This window comes from Eleutherodactylus coqui, chromosome 6 (assembly GCF_035609145.1).
Source record: "Eleutherodactylus coqui strain aEleCoq1 chromosome 6, aEleCoq1.hap1, whole genome shotgun sequence".
Classification (NCBI taxonomy): Eukaryota; Metazoa; Chordata; class Amphibia; order Anura; family Eleutherodactylidae; genus Eleutherodactylus; species Eleutherodactylus coqui.
In genome coordinates, this window is record NC_089842.1 from 190557421 (window position 1) to 190575872 (window position 18452).

An 18452-nucleotide genomic window follows, 5' to 3' on the forward strand; every position below is an offset into this window, starting at 1 on the left:
ACAGATACTGTAGGCAGCGTATAATATTATATATACTGTTTCCCTCTGCCGGGATGACGGCGGTGATGTAACGGAGACAGCAGAGGCAGGAAACAATTTTGCACAAGCCTGCTGTAACGCTTAGCTACGTATTAATTAGGACTTCTACCCCCAGCAGACAGATACTGTAGGCAGCGTATAATATTATGTATACTGATTCCCTCTGCCGGGATGACGGCGGTGATGTAACGGAGACAGCAGAGGCAGGAAACAATTTTGCGCAAGGCTGCTGTAATGCTTAGCTGAGTATTAATTAGGACTACTACCCCCAGCAGACAGATACTGTAGGCAGCGTATAATATTATATATACTGTTTCCCTCTGCCGAGATGACGGCGGTGATGTAACGGAGACAGCAGAGGCAGGAAACAATTTTGCGCAAGCCTGCTGTAACGCTTAGCTGCGTATTAATTAGGACTACTACCGCCAGCAGACACGCAGTAAACTGAAGACGGTCACAGGCAGCCCAAAGATAGTATTTTTCCCAAATTTTTTTGAAAAAGCCCCCTGCCTATATAGCCTGTATATCTCTTTCCCTGCCTCACCAGTACTGGCCCTATACTCTGTGCAATGACTGCAGACTGAGGACGCAATGCTCTGCACGCCCGATATACAAAAAAAAAAAAATTGTGCAACACTGCTAAAAACAGCCTCAACAGTACTGAACACGGTCAGATGTGGCCCTAAGAAGGACCGTTGGGGTTCTTCAAGCCTAATATAACTCCTAACGCTCTCCCTATAGTAGCAGCAGCACTGTCACCTGATCTCCCTAGCTACTCACTGCAGAGGGGTGGTATAGGGCTGGAACATCACAGGAGGAAGTTGTAATGCCTTCCATGTCTTTCTATTGGCCTGAAAAGCGTGCTAATGTCTCAGAGATGAAAGTGAAAGTAACACGAACATCTCGTGGTGCTCGTCTCGAGTAACGAGCATCTCGAACACCCTAATACTCAAACGAGCATCAAGCTCGGACGAGTACGCTCGCTCATCTCTATAGAGTAACCATTAAAGTCAATGGGGCACATATATTAATCCTATTTAATGTTCAGATAGCGTAAACTTAGACTAGACAATATAGAAGTGCACCAAGTTTATCATAATGGCTCATGCTATATGATATATTTTGTACATCTGTAGACACTTTTCTCCAACTTTCCACCACCTAATGGCTGGTTTAGTTTACATTAATATCAGTTGACACAATTTTGGAGTACATTGTCACATTTTTAGCCACACACCTTTTCTGCTAAGCCATGCCCTTTTTTCTAAGCTACACCTTTATGATGACTGAGGCACAAAGTGCCTAAAACACATAATAAATCTGGTGTAAGGCAAGTTTGCCAATTTTTGCAACAAGTTGAACCACAATTTGGCACATTTAGCTTAGTAAGTCTTCCCCAATGTGTGTCAGTGGCTTGAGGAGACACTTGGAGTCTTCCACTGCTCAGAAGACACTGATCTATTAGGTACATGTAGACCAGCAGGGAATATAAGGAAGGAAAATTGCATTGTATGAAAACAATGTAATGTTCAATTTTCAGTGTGCTGTTGTTATTATTTTTTAACACTTTATGTACATGATTAAATAGATTACCTAAAGTGATGTATGCATGGCAGTAATACAGGGAAATAATCAGTAGACTAAAAGTTAGCCAACACAATATGACAACAGGAAAATATGAAGCTACTTACAACAGCTTTTCTCTTCTTATGTACAGCACTCTCCAAACTGGTTGTATTCTCTGCGCGTACCATATCTGTAAAATCACCAAGACCAATTTCTGGGCCATGCTTAGATCCTTCTTTTTTAGTGTGCATGCCAAAAATATCAGGCATATCCATATCTCCCTTGTCTCCTTTAACAAGATGTGCAAGCTCTCCAGATGAGGTGTGTTCAGGTGAGTCTGCCTTTTCAGCTTCCAGTACATCATCGTGGATTCCAAATTGTGTGGGATCCGGCATGTCTCCTAATATTTTAGTTACTTTAATGTTTTTGGCCCCTTCAACTAAGCCACCTCCAAACACTGTGCTCCAAAGAATCTGGAATATTCCCCATACTATCGTAAACACAAATTGGAACAAACCAACAAACAGCGTCCAAAAGAAAGAGAAGAAGACTTTGACTAATTCCTTGATAGTCATCTTTTTCACTTTACGAAACTGCTTACTAATGTTCTTCAAGGTTAACATTTTGAGGAAACTGGACATATTTTTCCTAAGTGCTGTGCACGCAACAATAAAAGCAGAAGATGATTCTATAGACTGCTCCTCCTCGTCCTCTTCGCCAACTTCGATCATATGGTGAGGTTCCTCTTCTTCCTCTTCTTCAGGTCTTTCAGCTGCATCTGACTCTGAGATCTGAGATGCCAACTGCATCTCGAAAATTGTATCCTCACAGAAGTTAACAAACAGTTCCATCTTTTCCTGTTCTCCACCTTCATTGACCACATCAAATATAAATTGTCTTTTGGACTCCTTGACTTGCGGCTTCTCCCACTGTGTTCGGCTTGATTCACTGATCTCAAAATACACTCTTTCTATTCTTTTTGCTCCACCCATTATCTCAATACGTCCCAAGTATGGAGAAAAGTAGTTCAGAACGCTGTTTGCAGGATCTAACAAACACTGGAGCCGAGAGTCATTTGGCATGTGTTCTGAAAGATTGGTCAACAAAACCGCCACATTAAAACCAATGTCTTTGGCTGGTTCATGGAATCGGTCTACAAATTCTACATAGTTAAACATATCATTTTCATCCGCTTCTGCACAAGACAGAAGAAATTCAATTTCAGATTGAGCGTATTGTTTTTGACCCTCCATTGCTTTTTGGAATTCTTTTTTTGAAATAATACCCTTTCCTTCTGGGTCATATTCCTTAAATGCATCAGAGCTGGTTAGATCTTTCAATTTCAGGAACATATCAAAGAATTTCAGTATCATTTCAACATTGCTAGATGACTCCACAAGAGTATCAACCATTTGTTTTCCAATAGTCCCGTTTACTACGTTGCCTGCAAGATAAAATAAAATCCAATGTAGTTAAAATAATAGTTAAAGTAGACTCCATTTTATTACATTAATGGGGTTGTAGAGTTTTGACCATGCCTTTTTTGCTACAAGGTTTCACAAATAAAAGCTGCTTAGAGGATGCCTTTCTTTTGGCCCCAAGAACTCAATTCCTCTGCAGCGCCACCACAAGGCAAACAAAGTAATAAATAATTTCCGCCAAAATTATGGATGTGCCAAGTTCTCCAGGGTAAGAGAGAAACTCTTTGTAGCATCTTTACATTCTGGCTAGCAGATTAGAGTCCAAATGGGGTATATCACTCTTGAAAGATACACTATAACAATGGAATAGTCAACAGCCTTCAATCACTTAAAGGCTCATCAAATATTTGCTTGAAGTTATGTGAAGTATTTTCGATTGATTTACTTTTTGAATTGTAGGGTGAACCTACAGTCACTACAGATAGACTAACATTTCACATTATATGGCACCATCTATCTTATGCTTCAGAAACCATAAATGTCCTCCAAATCAGTTTCTTTTATATTTATGCTTAATTTCTTTTTTTCTCTGCTTGTATTTTTTTTCAGAGGGAAGAAGAAATTAAAATGCAAAGCATATGCAAATATAGTTAGTATAATGCTAATAAGGAAGGATTTTATGCATCATCCACAGAAGAGACAGCTGGCCTTAAATCCATAATTTGGTGTTCAGCGTCTTATGTATTATTGGATATGATGGAATTGAGTAATGACAAGTGATTTTCAGCAATAAGGGCCTTACGAAGAATATAAAACAGAACCACAATGGAAGATCCCAGTGTGCACAATTTAGCACCGATAGCCTGAAGTTTCTTACATTACTTAACTTTTGAGAAAAGCAAACAGTAGTGTTCAATCATGGTTTATAGGTAAAGGAGGTACCTGGAAGACACGAACACCAGTTATAGCTTTAAGTGTAACCTGACTTCAAACGTATGTATTCCCTCCTGAATTGGCAAACAGGTTTCTACCCTGCATCACATCCATTATAAAACATATACAGCAGTCTTGATTCAAAATACCAGCCGCCCCTAAATTAAACCATTTGTGTATCTAGTCAGCACCAAGATTAAACCTTTTGTTAGACAAAAACAAAGCCATGTGTGTATGCCAAATTGGCAGTCATTAATAAAAGCAGGGGCAAGAGCATGAAGAGATCTTGCTAACCTGTACCTAATTTGTACGACTCTTCCTCCCACTGTTGAGTCACTGACAAAATATGTAATTTACTGACAAAACACCAAGGCTTGCCCGTCCATTTTATAGAACGGTCGACGAATACTTCTACGGCCAACAGCTGTCTTGCTTGACATCACCACACACGCACGCTTAGCTCCGCTGAGCATGCACGTGCTCTGCATGTTTATAGGGAAGAAAAGCCGCTGCGAGAGGCTTATCTCCTGAAAACTATAGGATCAGGCAGTTGAAATCCAATTGCCTGATCCTTAAGTTCCCTAACATTTGCCATCAGGGGAGAGTTGGGAGGCTCCCCATATACACTAGATGATCAACTGATCCCGTAGATATTGGCTGGTTTGACTGATCTACATTGAAATGGCCACTCACAGCCTCCAATTAAGGCCCATTTACCCACAATGATTACCGCTCAAAATTCGTTTAAACGAGCGAAAGTGAGCGATAATCTTTATGTGTAAACGTGAAGCCATTGTGCACTATTCATTTACTTATCATTGATCTATGAGTTTTGACCTGCATAAAAATAGTCGTTCGTTCGCTCGCTTGTGGTTGGTTTAAACGTCAATAGTTCAGACTTTCAAACAATTTAAGGAGAGAGGTGATTGTTTGCCCAGCTCAACAAAATGACTCTCCCCGCAGTACACAATGGTTTTTTCTTCACACTAATTTGAAACCTCCCGCCTAGAGATTCTTCACATAAACATGCGCCCACTTGAGAAAACAACATATACACATAGAGCCTCGTGTGGCGCAGAGTATAAGCTCTCTTTTCACGACCTGAAGGTTGCAAGTTCAATCCCTTCATGTTTCAGGTAGCCGGCTCAAGGTTGACCCAGCCTTCCATCCTTCCGAGGTCGGTAAAATAAGTACCCAGCTTGGTGGGGGGTAATAAATAAAAATTACCTAAAAGCGCTGCGGAATAAGTTGGCGCTATACAAATACCAAGATTTATTTATTATTTTACATATAAACACTACCAAACCACCCAGCTAACTAGGGAAATGGTGAGGATTTCAAAGGATTATCTTTACATGTAAACACTCATCATTTGAAAGCAAAAAAATCGTTCAGCTGTTCATTCGTTCAAATCATTGCGTGTAAATGGGCCTTTTTTCTGTCCCTCAAATCTATTTAAACTTCCAGTGTGCTTTATCGCCACAGATAGATAAATAAGTATTCCCGGAAACAATTTGGTAGTAGTAGCAATTTAGTAATATGTACACTACCGTTCAAAAGTTTGGGGTCACATTGAAATGTCCTTATTTTTGAAGGAAAAGCACTGTACTTTTCAATGAAGACAACTTTAAACTAGTCCTAACTTTAAACAAATGCACTCTATACATTGCTAATGTGGTAAATGACTATTCTAGCTGCAAATGCCTGTTTTTTTGTGCAATATCTACAAAGGTGAATAGAGGCCCATTTCCAGCAACTATCACTCCAGTGTTCTAATGGTACAATGTGTTTGCTCATTGGCTCAGAAGGCTAATTGATGATTAGAAAACCCTTGTGCAATCATGTTCACACATCTGAAAACAGTCTAGCTCGTTACAGAAGCTACAAAACTGACCTTCCTGTGAGCAGATTGAGTTTCTGGAGCATCACATTTGTGGGGTCAATTAAACGCTCAAAATGGCCAGAAAAAGAGAACTTTCATCTGAAACTCGACAGTCTATTCTTGTTCTTAGAAATGAAGGCTATTCCATGCGAGAAATTGCTAAGAAATTGAAGATTTCCTACAACGGTGTGTACTACTCCCTTCAGAGGACAGCACAAACAGGCTCTAACCAGAGTAGAAAAAGAAGTGGGAGGCCGCGTTGCACAACTAAGCAAGAAGATAAGCACATTAGAGTCTCTAGTTTGAGAAACAGACGCCTCACAGGTACCCAACTGGCATCTTCATTAAATAGTACCCGCAAAACACCAGTGTCAACATCTACAGTGAAGAGGCGGCTGCGGGATTTTGGGCTTCAGGGCAGAGTGGCAAAGAAAAAGCCATATCTGAGACTGGCCAATAAAAGAAAAAGATTAAGATGGGCAAAAGAACACAGACATTGGACAGAGGAAGACTGGAAAAAAGTGTTGTGGATGGATGAATCCAAGTTTGAGGTGTTTGGATCACAAAGAAGAACGTTTGTGAGACGCAGAACAAATGAAAAGATGCTGGAAGAATGCCTGACGCCATCTGTTAAGCATGGTGGAGGTAATGTGATGGTCTGGGGTTGCTTTGGTGCTGGTAAGGTGGGAGATTTGTACAGGGTAAAAGGGATTCTGAATAAGGAAGGCTATCACTCCATTTTGCAACGCCATGCCATACCCAGTGGACAGCGCTTGATTGGAACCAATTTCATCCTACAACAGGACAATGACCCTAAACACACCTCCAAATTGTGCAAGAACTATTTACAGCAGAAGCAGGCAGCTGGTATTCTATCGGTAATGGAGTGGCCAGGGCAGTCACCAGATCTGAACCCCATTGAGCTGTTGTGGGAGCAGCTTGACCGTATGGTACGCCAGAAGTGCCCATCCAACCAATCCAACTTGTGGGAGATGCTTCTAGAAGCGTGGGGTGCAATTTCACAAGCTTACCTCAACAAATTAACAGCTAGAATGTCAAAGGTGTGCAATGCTGTAATTGCTGCAAAAGGAGGATTTTTTGACGAAAGCAAAGTTTGATGTAAAAACAATGTTATTTCAAATACAAATAATTATTTCTAACCTTGTCAATGTCTTGACTCTATTTTCTATTCATTTCACAACGCATGGTGGTGAATAAGTGTGACTTTTCATGGAAAACACAAAATTGTTTGGGTGACCCCAAACTTTTGAACGGTAGTGTACCTTAAAAAGGTCTTCTGTCAATCATAAGAGGCTCTAGGGTGCTGTAAAATAAATGTTAAGCCAGGGTGTACTGAACATAACTTGTGTACCAAAGTGTTGCTGGTATATGAAGAGGGCATTAAAGGAGTTTTCTGGGAAAACATGCTGATTGCCCATCATTAGGTGGGGTGATGATCCAATTCCTGGGACCTTGACCAATCAGCAAGATGATACAGCCACAGCAGTCTTCCTCCTTGAGTATTTATCAAGCACAGCTGCTCATCCGTACATGCAGCTGTGCCTAGTACTGCAATTCATCCCCATTACCTTCATTCTGTTAACATTTATGTACAATATAATACAACCCTACCTTCTAGAAGGGAAAGCAACATCACAACCATGTCTTGAAGGAGATCTAGAAGTTCTTTAAGGAGTTCAATCTGGCTGGAATCCTTGATGAGAAATGAAGACAGTTTATGATAAACATAATATGAAAGTTAGTATTGGCTTTAAATACTCTGTATCCTGCACTGTTTATATAGCAAATAGTTTGGGTCATGGATAGACATAATGGTAAGTCAAATTATCAGCCCTATACATATATTTGACAGCAAACTTTGAGAACACAGTATGTTCTTGACAAATTTTGCCTGTCATTACAGAAGTGCATTTACTTGTCAGCTTAACAGGTTTTATGTCAATCAAAATCCAGAAGCATACCAAAGAATTGAATAAACATGACAGGACAATACAGGGAATCTAAAGCCCCATGGGAAACTCTAGTAGATGAGCTGTAATCTACTACGGTCACTAAGGGTTTTGCAAAAGACTTGAACCCAAGAGCTGTTTTCTCCTGCACTGCAATTATTCAACAAGTCACATATACAGATTCCAATTAACAAATTCTTCCATGACTCACTAAGAAGTCCCTCTCCAGTGTGAGGAAACCTTAAAACTCATCATATTTGCTGATTAGCTGAAGAAAAATACATCCCAAAGTTCTGAGTTTCAGTACTTTATGTATGTCTGATTTCAGTTAGCACTTCAAGCTTGAATGATGACAAAATCTTCTAAGGTGTATCATCTAGAGAGGGATCTGAGATGGGCAACTAAAGCAATTAAATAGGATGTCAACACTGTAACCCTTGCCCATCACTAGAATGTAATAGCGGCAGCACTAGGAAAACTCGGTGCCACTTGTTTCCAGTCGGCTCTAAACAATGGCTGACCATGTAGCCTCCGAAAAGCAGATGAGTGGATCCAACTGGAAAAAAAAGTGGCTTACGGCACCTAGTGCCATTGCTGTTTTGTTCTAGCTGCCTTCCAGGAGTTGCGGAGGCTCAACTCCCACCAAGTAGCATTGATAGCAAATCCTAGAGGTGGAATGCTACAACTACAAAGAATAACATCTGAAGTTATATAATTTGGAGATGACTTGGCTATGATCTATAAATATACCAAGGTTTAATGCAGATATCTGTCTAATTATCTAGTCATACTTCGACAGGAGGGCATCCCTTATATCTAGAGGTAAAGGTGTATTTTTTTTTTACTACAAGAGCAATAATGGAACTTTATTGTAATGGACAGTTTGTAACTAGAGATGAGCGAACGTACTCGTCCGAGCTTGATACTCGTTCGAGTATTAGCGTGTTCGAGATGCTCATTGCCCGTGACGAGTACCGCGCGATGTTCGAGTTACTTTCACTTTCATCTCTGAGACGTTAGCGCGCTTTTCTGGCCAATAGAAAGACAGGGAAGGCATTACAACTTCCCCCTGCGACGTTCAAGCCCTATACCACCCCCCTGCAGTGAGTGGCTGGCGAGATCAGGTGTCACCCGAGTATAAAAATCGGCCCCTCCCGCGGCTCGCCACAGATTTGTTCTGACATAGAGGAGGGAAAGTGCTGTTGGTGCCAGAGCTGCCATAGGGAGAGTGTTAGGAGTATTTTTGGCTTCAAGAACCCCAACGGTCCTTCTTAGGGCCACATCTAACCGTGTGCAGTAGTGTGGAGGCTGCTTTTTGCAGTGTTGCACTTTTTTTTTTTTTTGTATATCGGCCGTGCAGAGCATTGCGCCCTGCAGTAATTATACATACTCCAGGGCCAGTAGTGGTGGTGAGGCAGGGACAGAAGACATATATTGTGAGGCAGGGACAGAAGACATATATTGTGAGGCAGGGACAGAAGACATATTGTGAGGCAGGGACAGAAGACATATATTCAGAGGCAGGGACAGAAGACATATATTTATTGAATATCGGCAGTGGGCCTTTCCAAAAACATTTGGGAAAAAAAATCTATTTGGGCTGCCTGTGACTGTCCTCAGTGTACTGGGTCTGTGCTGGGTGTAGTTGTCCTCCTAATTCATACGCAGCCAGCTAAGTGTTACAGCAGGCTTACGCAAAATTATTTCCTGGCTCTGTGTTGGCTGTTAAATCACCGCTGTATTCCAGTCCACAGTGCAACAGTCTGCAGTTATTTTACATACTCCAGGGCCAGTAGTGGTGACGCAGGGACAGAAGACATATACAGTGTATATAGGCAGTGGGCCTTTCCAAAAACATTTGGGGAAAAAATCTATTTAGGCTGCCTGTGACTGTCCTCAGTGTACTGGGTCTGTGCTGGGTGTAGTTGTCCTCCTAATTCATACGCAGCCAGCTAAGTGTTACAGCAGGCTTGCGCAAAATTATTTCCTGGCTCTGTGTTGGCTGTTACATCACATTCCAGTCCACAGTGCAACAGTCTGCAGTTATTTTACATACTCCAGGGCCAGTAGTGGTGACGCAGGGACAGAAGACATATACAATGTATATAGGCAGTGGGCCTTTCCAAAAACATTTGGGGAAAAAATCTATTTAGGCTGCCTGTGACTGTCCTCAGTGTTCTGGGTCTGTGCTGGGTGTAGTTGTCCTCCTAATTCATACACAGCCAGCTAAGTGTTACAGCAGGCTTGCGCAAAATTATTTCCTGGCGTTCCGTAAGCGAAGTCAGCCTCCAACCACAGGCCAATAAGCGTCACATTTAATTACAGCGTTCTGTTTCTGCACTACTGGTAATACACCATGCTGAGGGGTAGGGGTAGGCCTAGAGGACGTGGACGAGAACGCGGAGGCCCAAGTCAGGGTGTGGGCACAGGCCGAGCTCCTGATCCAGGTGTATCGCAGCCGACTGCGGCGGGATTAGGAGAGAGGCACGTTTCTGGCATCCCCACATTCATCTCACAATTAATGGGTCCACGCGGGAGACCTTTATTAGAAAATGAGCAGTGTGAGCAGGTCCTGTCGTGGATGGCAGAAAGTGCATCCAGCAATCTATCGTCCACCCAGAGTTCTGCGCCGTCCACTGCTGCAACTCTGAATCTTCTGGCTACTGCTCCTCCTTCCTCCCAGCCTCCTCACTCCATTACAATGACACATTCTGAGGAGCGGGCAGACTCCCAGGAACTGTTCTCGGCCCCTGCTCAGATTGGGCAGCAATGGTTCCTCTCCCACCAGAGGAGTTTATTGTGACTGATGCCCAACCTTTGGAAAGTTCCCGGGGTCCGGGGGATGAGGCTGGGGACTTCCGGCAACTGTCATAAGACCTTTCAGTGGGTGAGGAGGACGATGACGATGAGACACAGTTGTCTATCAGTGAGGTAGTAGTAAGGGCAGTAAGTCCGAGGGAGGAGCGCACAGAGGATTCGGAGGAAGAGCAGCAGGACAATGAGGTGACTGACCCCACCTGGTGTGCAACGCCTACTCAGGACAGGTCTTCAGAGGGGGAGGCAAGGGCAGCAGCAGGGCAGGTTGCAAGAGGCAGTGCGGTGGCCAGGGGTAGAGGCAGGGCCAGACCGAATAATCCACCAACTGTTTCCCAAAGCGCCCCCTCGCGCCATGCCACCCTGCAGAGGCCGAGGTGCTCAAAGGTCTGGCAGTTTTTCACTGAGAGTGCAGACGACCGACGAACAGTGGTGTGCAACCTTTGTCGCGCCAAAATCAGCCGAGGAGCAACCACCACCAGCCTCACCACCACCAGCATGCGCAGACATATGATGGCCAAGCACCCCACAAGGTGGGACGAAGGCCGTTCACCGCCTCCGGTTTGCACCGCTGCCTCTCCCTCTGTGCCCCAACCTGCCACTGAGATCCAACCCCCCTCTCAGGGACAGGCACTACCGTCTCCTGGCCTGCACCCACACCCTCACCTCCGCTGTCCTCGGCCCCATCCACCAATGTCTCTCAGCGCACCGTCCAGCCGTCGCTAGCGCAAGTGTTGGAGCGCAAGCGCAAGTACGCCGCCACGCACCCGCACGCTCAAGCGTTAAACGTGCACATAGCCAAATTTATCAGCCTGGAGATGCTGCCGTATAGGGTTGTGGAAACGGAGTCTTTCAAAAGTATGATGGCGGCGGCGGCCCCGCGCTACTCAGTTCCCAGTTGCCACTACTTTTCCTGTTGTGCTGTCCCAGGCCTGCACGACCACGTCTCCTGCAACATTGTACGCGCCCTCACCAACGCGGTTACTGGCAAGGTCCACTTGACAACGGACACGTGGACAAGCACAGGCGGGCAGGGCCACTATATCTCCCTGACGGCACATTGGGTGAATTTAGTGGAGGCTGGGACAGAGTCAGAGCCAGGGACCGCTCACGTCCTACCCACCCCCAGAATTGCGGGCCCTGGCTCGGTGGTGGTATCTGCGGCGGTGTATGCTTCCTCCACTAAACCACGCTCCTCCTCCTCCTCCTACGCAACCTCTGTCTCGCAATCAAGATGTGTCAGCAGCAGCACGTCGGCAGCAGTCGGTGTCGCGCGGCATGGCAGCACAGCGGTGGGCAAGCGTCAGCAGGCCGTGCTGAAACTACTCAGCTTAGGAGATAAGAGGCACAGAGCCCACGAACTGCTGCAGGGTCTGACAGAGCAGACCGACCGCTGGCTTGCGCCGCTGAGCCTCCAACCGGGCATGGTCGTGTGTGACAACGGCCGTAACCTGGTGGCGGCTCTGCAGCTCGGCAGCCTCACGCACGTGCCATGCCTGGCTCACGTCTTTAATTTGGTGGTTCAGCGCTTTCTGAAAAGCTACCCACGCTTGTCAGACCTGCTCGGAAAGGTGCGCCGGCTCTGCGCACATTTCCGCAAGTCCCACACGGACGCTGCCACCCTGCGCACCCTGCAACATCGGTTTCATCTGCAAGTGCACCGACTGCTGTGCGACGTGCCCACATGGTGGAGCTCTACGCTCCACATGTTGGCCAGGCTCTATGAGCAGTGTAGAGCTATAGTGGAATACCAACTCCAACATGGGCGGCGCAGTGGGAGTCAGCCTCCTCAATTCTTTACAGAAGAGTGGGCCTGGTTGGCAGACATCTGCCAGGTCCTTGGAAACTTTTTAGAGTGTACCCAGATGGTGAGCGGCGATGCTGCAATCATTAGCGTCACCATTCCTCTGCTATGCCTCTTGAGAAGTTCCCTGCAAAGCATAAAGGCAGACGCTTTGCGCTCGGAAACAGGCGGGGGAAGACAGTATGTCGCTGGATAGTCAGAGCACCCTCCTGTCTATATCTCAGCGCGTTGAGGAGGAGGAGGAGGAGCATGAGGAGGATGAGGAGGAGGGGGAAGAGACAGCTCGGCCCACTGCTGAGGGTACCCATGCTGCTTGCCTGTCATCCTTTCAGCGTGTATGGCCTGAGGAGGAGGAGGAGGATCCTGAAAGTGATCTTCCTAGTGAGGACAGCCATGTGTTGCGTACAGGTACCCTGGCACACATGGCTGACTTCATGTTAGGATGCCTTTCTCGTGACCCTCGCATTACACGCATTCTGGCCACTACGGATTACTGGGTGTACACACTGCTCGACCCACGGTATAAGGAGAACCTTTCCACTCTCATACCCGAAGAGGAAAGGGGTTCGAGAGTGATGCTATACCACAGGACCCTGGCGGACAAACTGATGGTAAAATTCCCATCCGACAGCGCTAGTGGCCGAAGGCGCAGTTCCGAGGGCCAGGTAGCAGGGGAGGCGCAGAGATCAGGCAGCATGTACAGCACAGGCAGGGGAACACTCTCTAAGGCCTTTGACAGCTTTCTGGCTCCCCAGCAAGACTGTGTCACCGCTCCCCAGTCAAGGCTGAGTCGGCGGGAGCACTGTAAAAGGATGGTGACGGAGTACGTAGCCGATCGCACGACCGTCCTCCGTGACGCCTCTGCCCCCTACAACTACTGGGTGTCGAAGCTGGACACGTGGCCTGAACTCGCGCGGTATGCCCTGGAGGTGCTTGCTTGTCCTGCGGCTAGCGTCTTGTCAGAGAGGGTGTTTAATGCGGCTGGGGGAATCATCACAGATAAGCGTACCCGCCTGTCAACCGACAGTGCCGACAGGCTTACACTCATCAAGATGAACAAAGCCTGGATTTCCCCAGACTTCTCTTCTCCACCAGCGGACAGCAGCGATACCTAAACAATACGTAGGCTGCACCCACGGATGGAAGCATTGTTCTCTATCACCATCAAAAACGTGGACCTTTTAGCTTCATTAATCTGTGTATAATATTTATCCTCCTCCTCCTGCTCCTACTCCTGAAACCTGACGTAATCACGCCGAACGGGCAATTTTTCTTAGGCCCACAAGGCTCAGTCATATAATTTTTGTAAACAATTTTTATACGTTTCAATGCTCATTAAAGCGTTGAAACTTTCACCTGAACCAATTTTTATTTAAACTGGGCTGCCTCCAGGCCTAGTTACAAATTAAGCCACATTAACCAAATCGATTAATGGGTTTCACCTGCCCTCTTGGTTGGGCATGGGCAATTTTTCTGACGTAAATTAGTACTATTGGTACACCAATTTTTTGGGGCCCTCGCCTACAGTGTAATCCAATTAATTTTTTGCCCACCTGCATTAAAGCTGACGTTACATCAGCTGTGTTGGGCACTGCAATGGGATATATTTATGTACCGCCGGTGGGTTCCAGGGAGCCACCCATGCTGTGGGTCCACAGGGAGTTGTAACTGCATGTGTCTACTTCTAAAGAACCCCAGTCTGACTGGGGCATGCAGTGTGGGCCGAAGACCACCTGCATTTAATCGGACGTTACCTCAGCTGTGATGGGCACTGCAATGGGATACATTTATGTACAGCCGGTGGGTTCCAGGGAGCCACCCATGCTGTGGGTGCACACGGAATTCCCATTGCGGAGTTGTACCTGTCTGTGACTATTTATAAAAAAACGCGGTCTGACTGGGGCATGCAGACACCTTGACAGAATGAATAGTGTGTGGCACATAGGTTCCCCATTGCTATGCCCACGTGTGCAGCTCCTGATGGAGGTGGCACAGGATTGGATTTCTCATTGCTTCTGTACAGCATTGTGGGCTATCGTCCCGCCCCTTTTAAAGAGGGTCGCTGCCTAGCCGTGCCAACCCTCTGCAGTGTGTGCCTGCGGTTCCTCCTCATGGCAGACGCACTTATAAATAGACATGAGTGTGGTATGGCATGAGGGCAGCTGAAGGCTGCGCAGGGACAGTTTGGTGTGCGCTGTGGACACTGGGTCGTGCGGGTGGGGGGGGGGGGGTTGGGCAGCATGTAACCCAGGAGAAGTGGCAGCGGAGTGTCATGCAGGCAGTGATTGTGCTTTGTTGGAGGTAGTGTGGTGCTTAGCTAAGGTATGCATTGCGAATGAGGGCTTTTCAGAAGTAAAAGTTGTTGGGAGGGGGGGGGGGCCACTCTTTCCAGTATTGTGGCTTAATAGTGGGACCTGGGAACTTGAGATGCAGCCCAACATGTAGCCCCTCGCCTGCCCTATCCGTTGCTGTGTCGTTCCCATCACTTTCTTGAATTGCCCAGATTTTCACAAATGAAAACCTTAGTGAGCTTCGGCGATATACAAAAATGCTCGGGTCGCCCATTGTCTTCAATGGGGTTCGTTACTCAAAACGAACCCTCGAGCATCGCGATAATTTCGTCCCGAGTAACGAGCACCCGAGCATTTTGGTGCTCGCTCATCTCTATTTGGAACAATAATGTAGAAGGGCTTTTGATGTTATTGTTGAAAAACCTTAACCTTGCAAAGTTACCAAATAACTAAGTAATCTGTACTAAATTCATTGCTCATGGTATGGGTGCTTTTAGACGTAACGTTATCGTTAAAGAAATCGTTCAAACGAGTGAAAGTGAATGAGAATCTTTCAGTCTAATTGCAGCCAACAACTGACCGACGAATGAGAATCATTTACTTTGCGTTCTTCATTCTTTTCACGCAGGCATTAAACCATTGTTGGCTCGTTTGCATATCGGTCGATTTAAATAGCAATTTTTCAGTCCTTCTCATTCACTTATACAGTGATTGAACCATTTCAAACAACCCAATGATGCATTTGCCTTTCTAAATAGGCCGCACAAGTGCGAACGAGTTAGCAGTGATGTCATTCGCTCGTCAAACGAGAATATGCTCATCTACAAAGAACCTAACTGATCCAGAGTTGATCCCACTTGCCATACGTATAATCAGGTTTTTTTTGTCCCCTGGGGACAATTGATCACCACTTCATTTTGTATTTCCATTCCTTTGGATCAACAACATGTTCTACTAGGTGGACTACATTTTCTGGAATATACAGGAAAAACTAAACAACAGTCAGTGTGCATTCTGTTTCTGTTTGCTGTGCTACTACCCGTTAATTTCAGACACTAGAATTGGCTGTTTTCAAACTGAATTTTGTGGCAAGCAAAATGTTGAGAAAAATAAATGTTAAACAAGCAAAACATTAGTAATTACTGCAAACAATAGCTTTACCTGTGACAGCTTCATCTGCATATTCGCAAAAACATGGAGGAAACCGACCACTGCATCCCACAGCCTGCTGTGTGCCAAACTCTGCTGGTTACCTATGCACGGACCCTGAATACAAAGCAGAAGAAATTGGATGAAAGAGGGAATAACAACAATGCATTTGTGCTGTGCTCCAACATACCTGGTTGACTCTTTCTAATCCTCGTCTGTGCACACAGGGTAAAGTAAATCGATTGCTATTTAAAGTGGTATGACTTTTTTTTTTTAACCAAGACATCTAGGAAACATAAAGGAAGCCACAATACCCCATCTTCATCACCACCACCTAGTTATGGCCATTTTAGGCATGTAAACAAAAACGGTAACGGTATGGAAAAAGGGTAGGTATGTTTTTTAGTTTGCCTATTCAATCATTTCTCTCTTATGCCCCTCATCTTGTCTGCCACCAAATAGTTGTAGCATCGAATTGCTATGTGGCATGAGAAAGGAGTAACTGTAAGTACTTCCTAGGACATCTCTCGTATCGTCATGTGTGTCTCTAAAGTAGCAGTACCACTTATACTCCCTTTAATTTGCTGCCTGTCACTCAAATAAAGACGCTCTACAAAGAAGATCAGCGACAGATTTCCCTATAGGTGTGGAAGTTTTATTTATGTCTGTGTAAAAATATTTGATATGCTATACAAGAGTGAAGTGCAATAAAAGCTTCTCTTTCAAAGCAGCCCTCTGTACAAATTACTGTATATCTATTGAAGTAAGCAGAACTTGGGCTCCAAGTTTAAGCTGATGTTCATACAGCAAAATCCGCAGCTAACATCGGACGTGGGTTTAAATTGAAATGTGCAGCAGAAATCTGCATATTAAGGGGGTTCCTGCACACTGTCAGGGCCGGCGGCTGTCCCTGGATTCCGCAGCAAATACCGCTAATGACCTTCTATGGATAACCGCTGCTTCCTGTACATGAGCGGAAATTTCTGGTTGTGGCAGGAAAAACAGAGCATGCCCCATTCTGTGTGTTTTTCTGTCCCGCAGACCTCCTGCAGTGAACACTGCAGAAGGGTAAGCAGGATCCGTGTCATCGCCTAGCGACGGTGTGACTTTCTCTGTACTGCGCATGCCCGATGGCCGAAGAAAGAAGAACCCGGACAAAATAAGCGTGGTCATCAACCGGGCACAGGATCCGACCCTGTTGTGTGCAGGAGACCGTAATGCAGATGTCTACTGTGACTTTGGATTACAATTGCCATGCATCCACATGCTAGATCCACGTGCGCATTTGTGTACCCCCCATTGACTTCCATAGGGACCTTTAGGCCGCCTGCAGACGAGCGGGTCGGATCCGGCAGCGAGAATTCTCGCCGCGCGATCCGACCCGAGCGCCTGCAGGGACGAGCGCGTACTCACCCGCGCCTGGCGGCCCAGGCTCTTTCATGTGCCGGCTGCCGCGCAGCCGGCGCATGCGCAGACCGGAGCCGGCGGCCGGGTGAGTGCGTGCCCCGCAGAAAATTAGGACATGCTGCGGTTTGTTTGCCGCGCGAGATTTCGCGCGGCCAAACCGCGGCCGTCTGCATAGGAGTGCGTATTTTAATGCACTCCTATGCAAACTTTCAGCGGCGGAAATCCCGCGAGAAATCCCGCGGCGGGATTTCCGCTCGTGTGCAGGCGGCCTTAGTGTGCAAATGTGCAGAAAAGTGGAGCATGTTACATTTTTTTTTGTGCGAACAAAAGTCATTGAAATCAATGGATTCTATGCTCTGTTATTGAGCAGATAAATTTTATTTGCACAAGTGTGTCCGTGTTAATCTTGCCTAGCAGTAAAATAGATCATGTCTTATTAACATGTGCCGTGTTCTATAGCATGCTTACATAAGATGCAGACCCTTGGAGGTGTCCGCCATAATATTTTTGTTTGTTTTGCTTAACATGCCTTGTTTCAAAGAACTTACAGTCTTTACACGTAGTATCATTGTTGGTTGTCATACTGGTAGGCTATCGGTTCATGACTTTACGTTATCACAAGGTGGAAGAAAGAGGGATGTACTATGCCTAAATCAATAACAGGGCAACCCAAAATATTATCCAAAAGGGACAAACAACAGCTGGGAGGGACTGTTTGCAGTGTGTGTTTTTCCAATGTCTGGGAGCATACTGAGAATCTGCAAGCGAGTGGAAACCAAGTCAGTGTCAGCACTGTATGACTGGAACTGCACACTATTGGTTATACGGGTTATACAGCTGCACACAAGCCGTCCACCACAAAGCCATCATAACTCCTACTCCGGTGTCTAAACACTTTTGTGTAAATATCTAAATAGGTTGAACATTTTTTAACACTGGCTCACCTCTATCTTGGTTGCATGTGTGTATTAAGTTATTAAGTCAGGCAGCAGACTGCATAATGTCTCCATTCCAAGAATGATAAATTTCCTTTACATAAGCCACAGAAATGTGACTTTTTAATTGTAAAATATGGGCCTTTATTCCATACAGCTTCTGCTTAAAATATACTTAGCAAAAGTAATATAGTCATAATGTGTAGTCTAATATGTATCTCTTCAATCAGAATATTTGTAT

At 45.4% G+C, this 18452-nt stretch overlaps 1 protein-coding gene across 1 annotated transcript in view; it reads right to left on the bottom strand.

The window, feature by feature from the left end:
• Nucleotides 1-18452, bottom strand: part of RYR3 (ryanodine receptor 3) — a 680585-nt gene that overhangs the window by 109861 nt on the left and 552272 nt on the right. The window contains exons 86-88 of the mRNA XM_066572425.1: nucleotides 15882-15986; nucleotides 7474-7555; nucleotides 1731-3049 (exon numbers count right to left, since the gene is read on the bottom strand). Of these exons, the coding sequence (XP_066428522.1) occupies nucleotides 1731-3049; nucleotides 7474-7555; nucleotides 15882-15986 (1506 nt within the window). The remainder of the gene's footprint in view (nucleotides 1-1730; nucleotides 3050-7473; nucleotides 7556-15881; nucleotides 15987-18452) is intronic.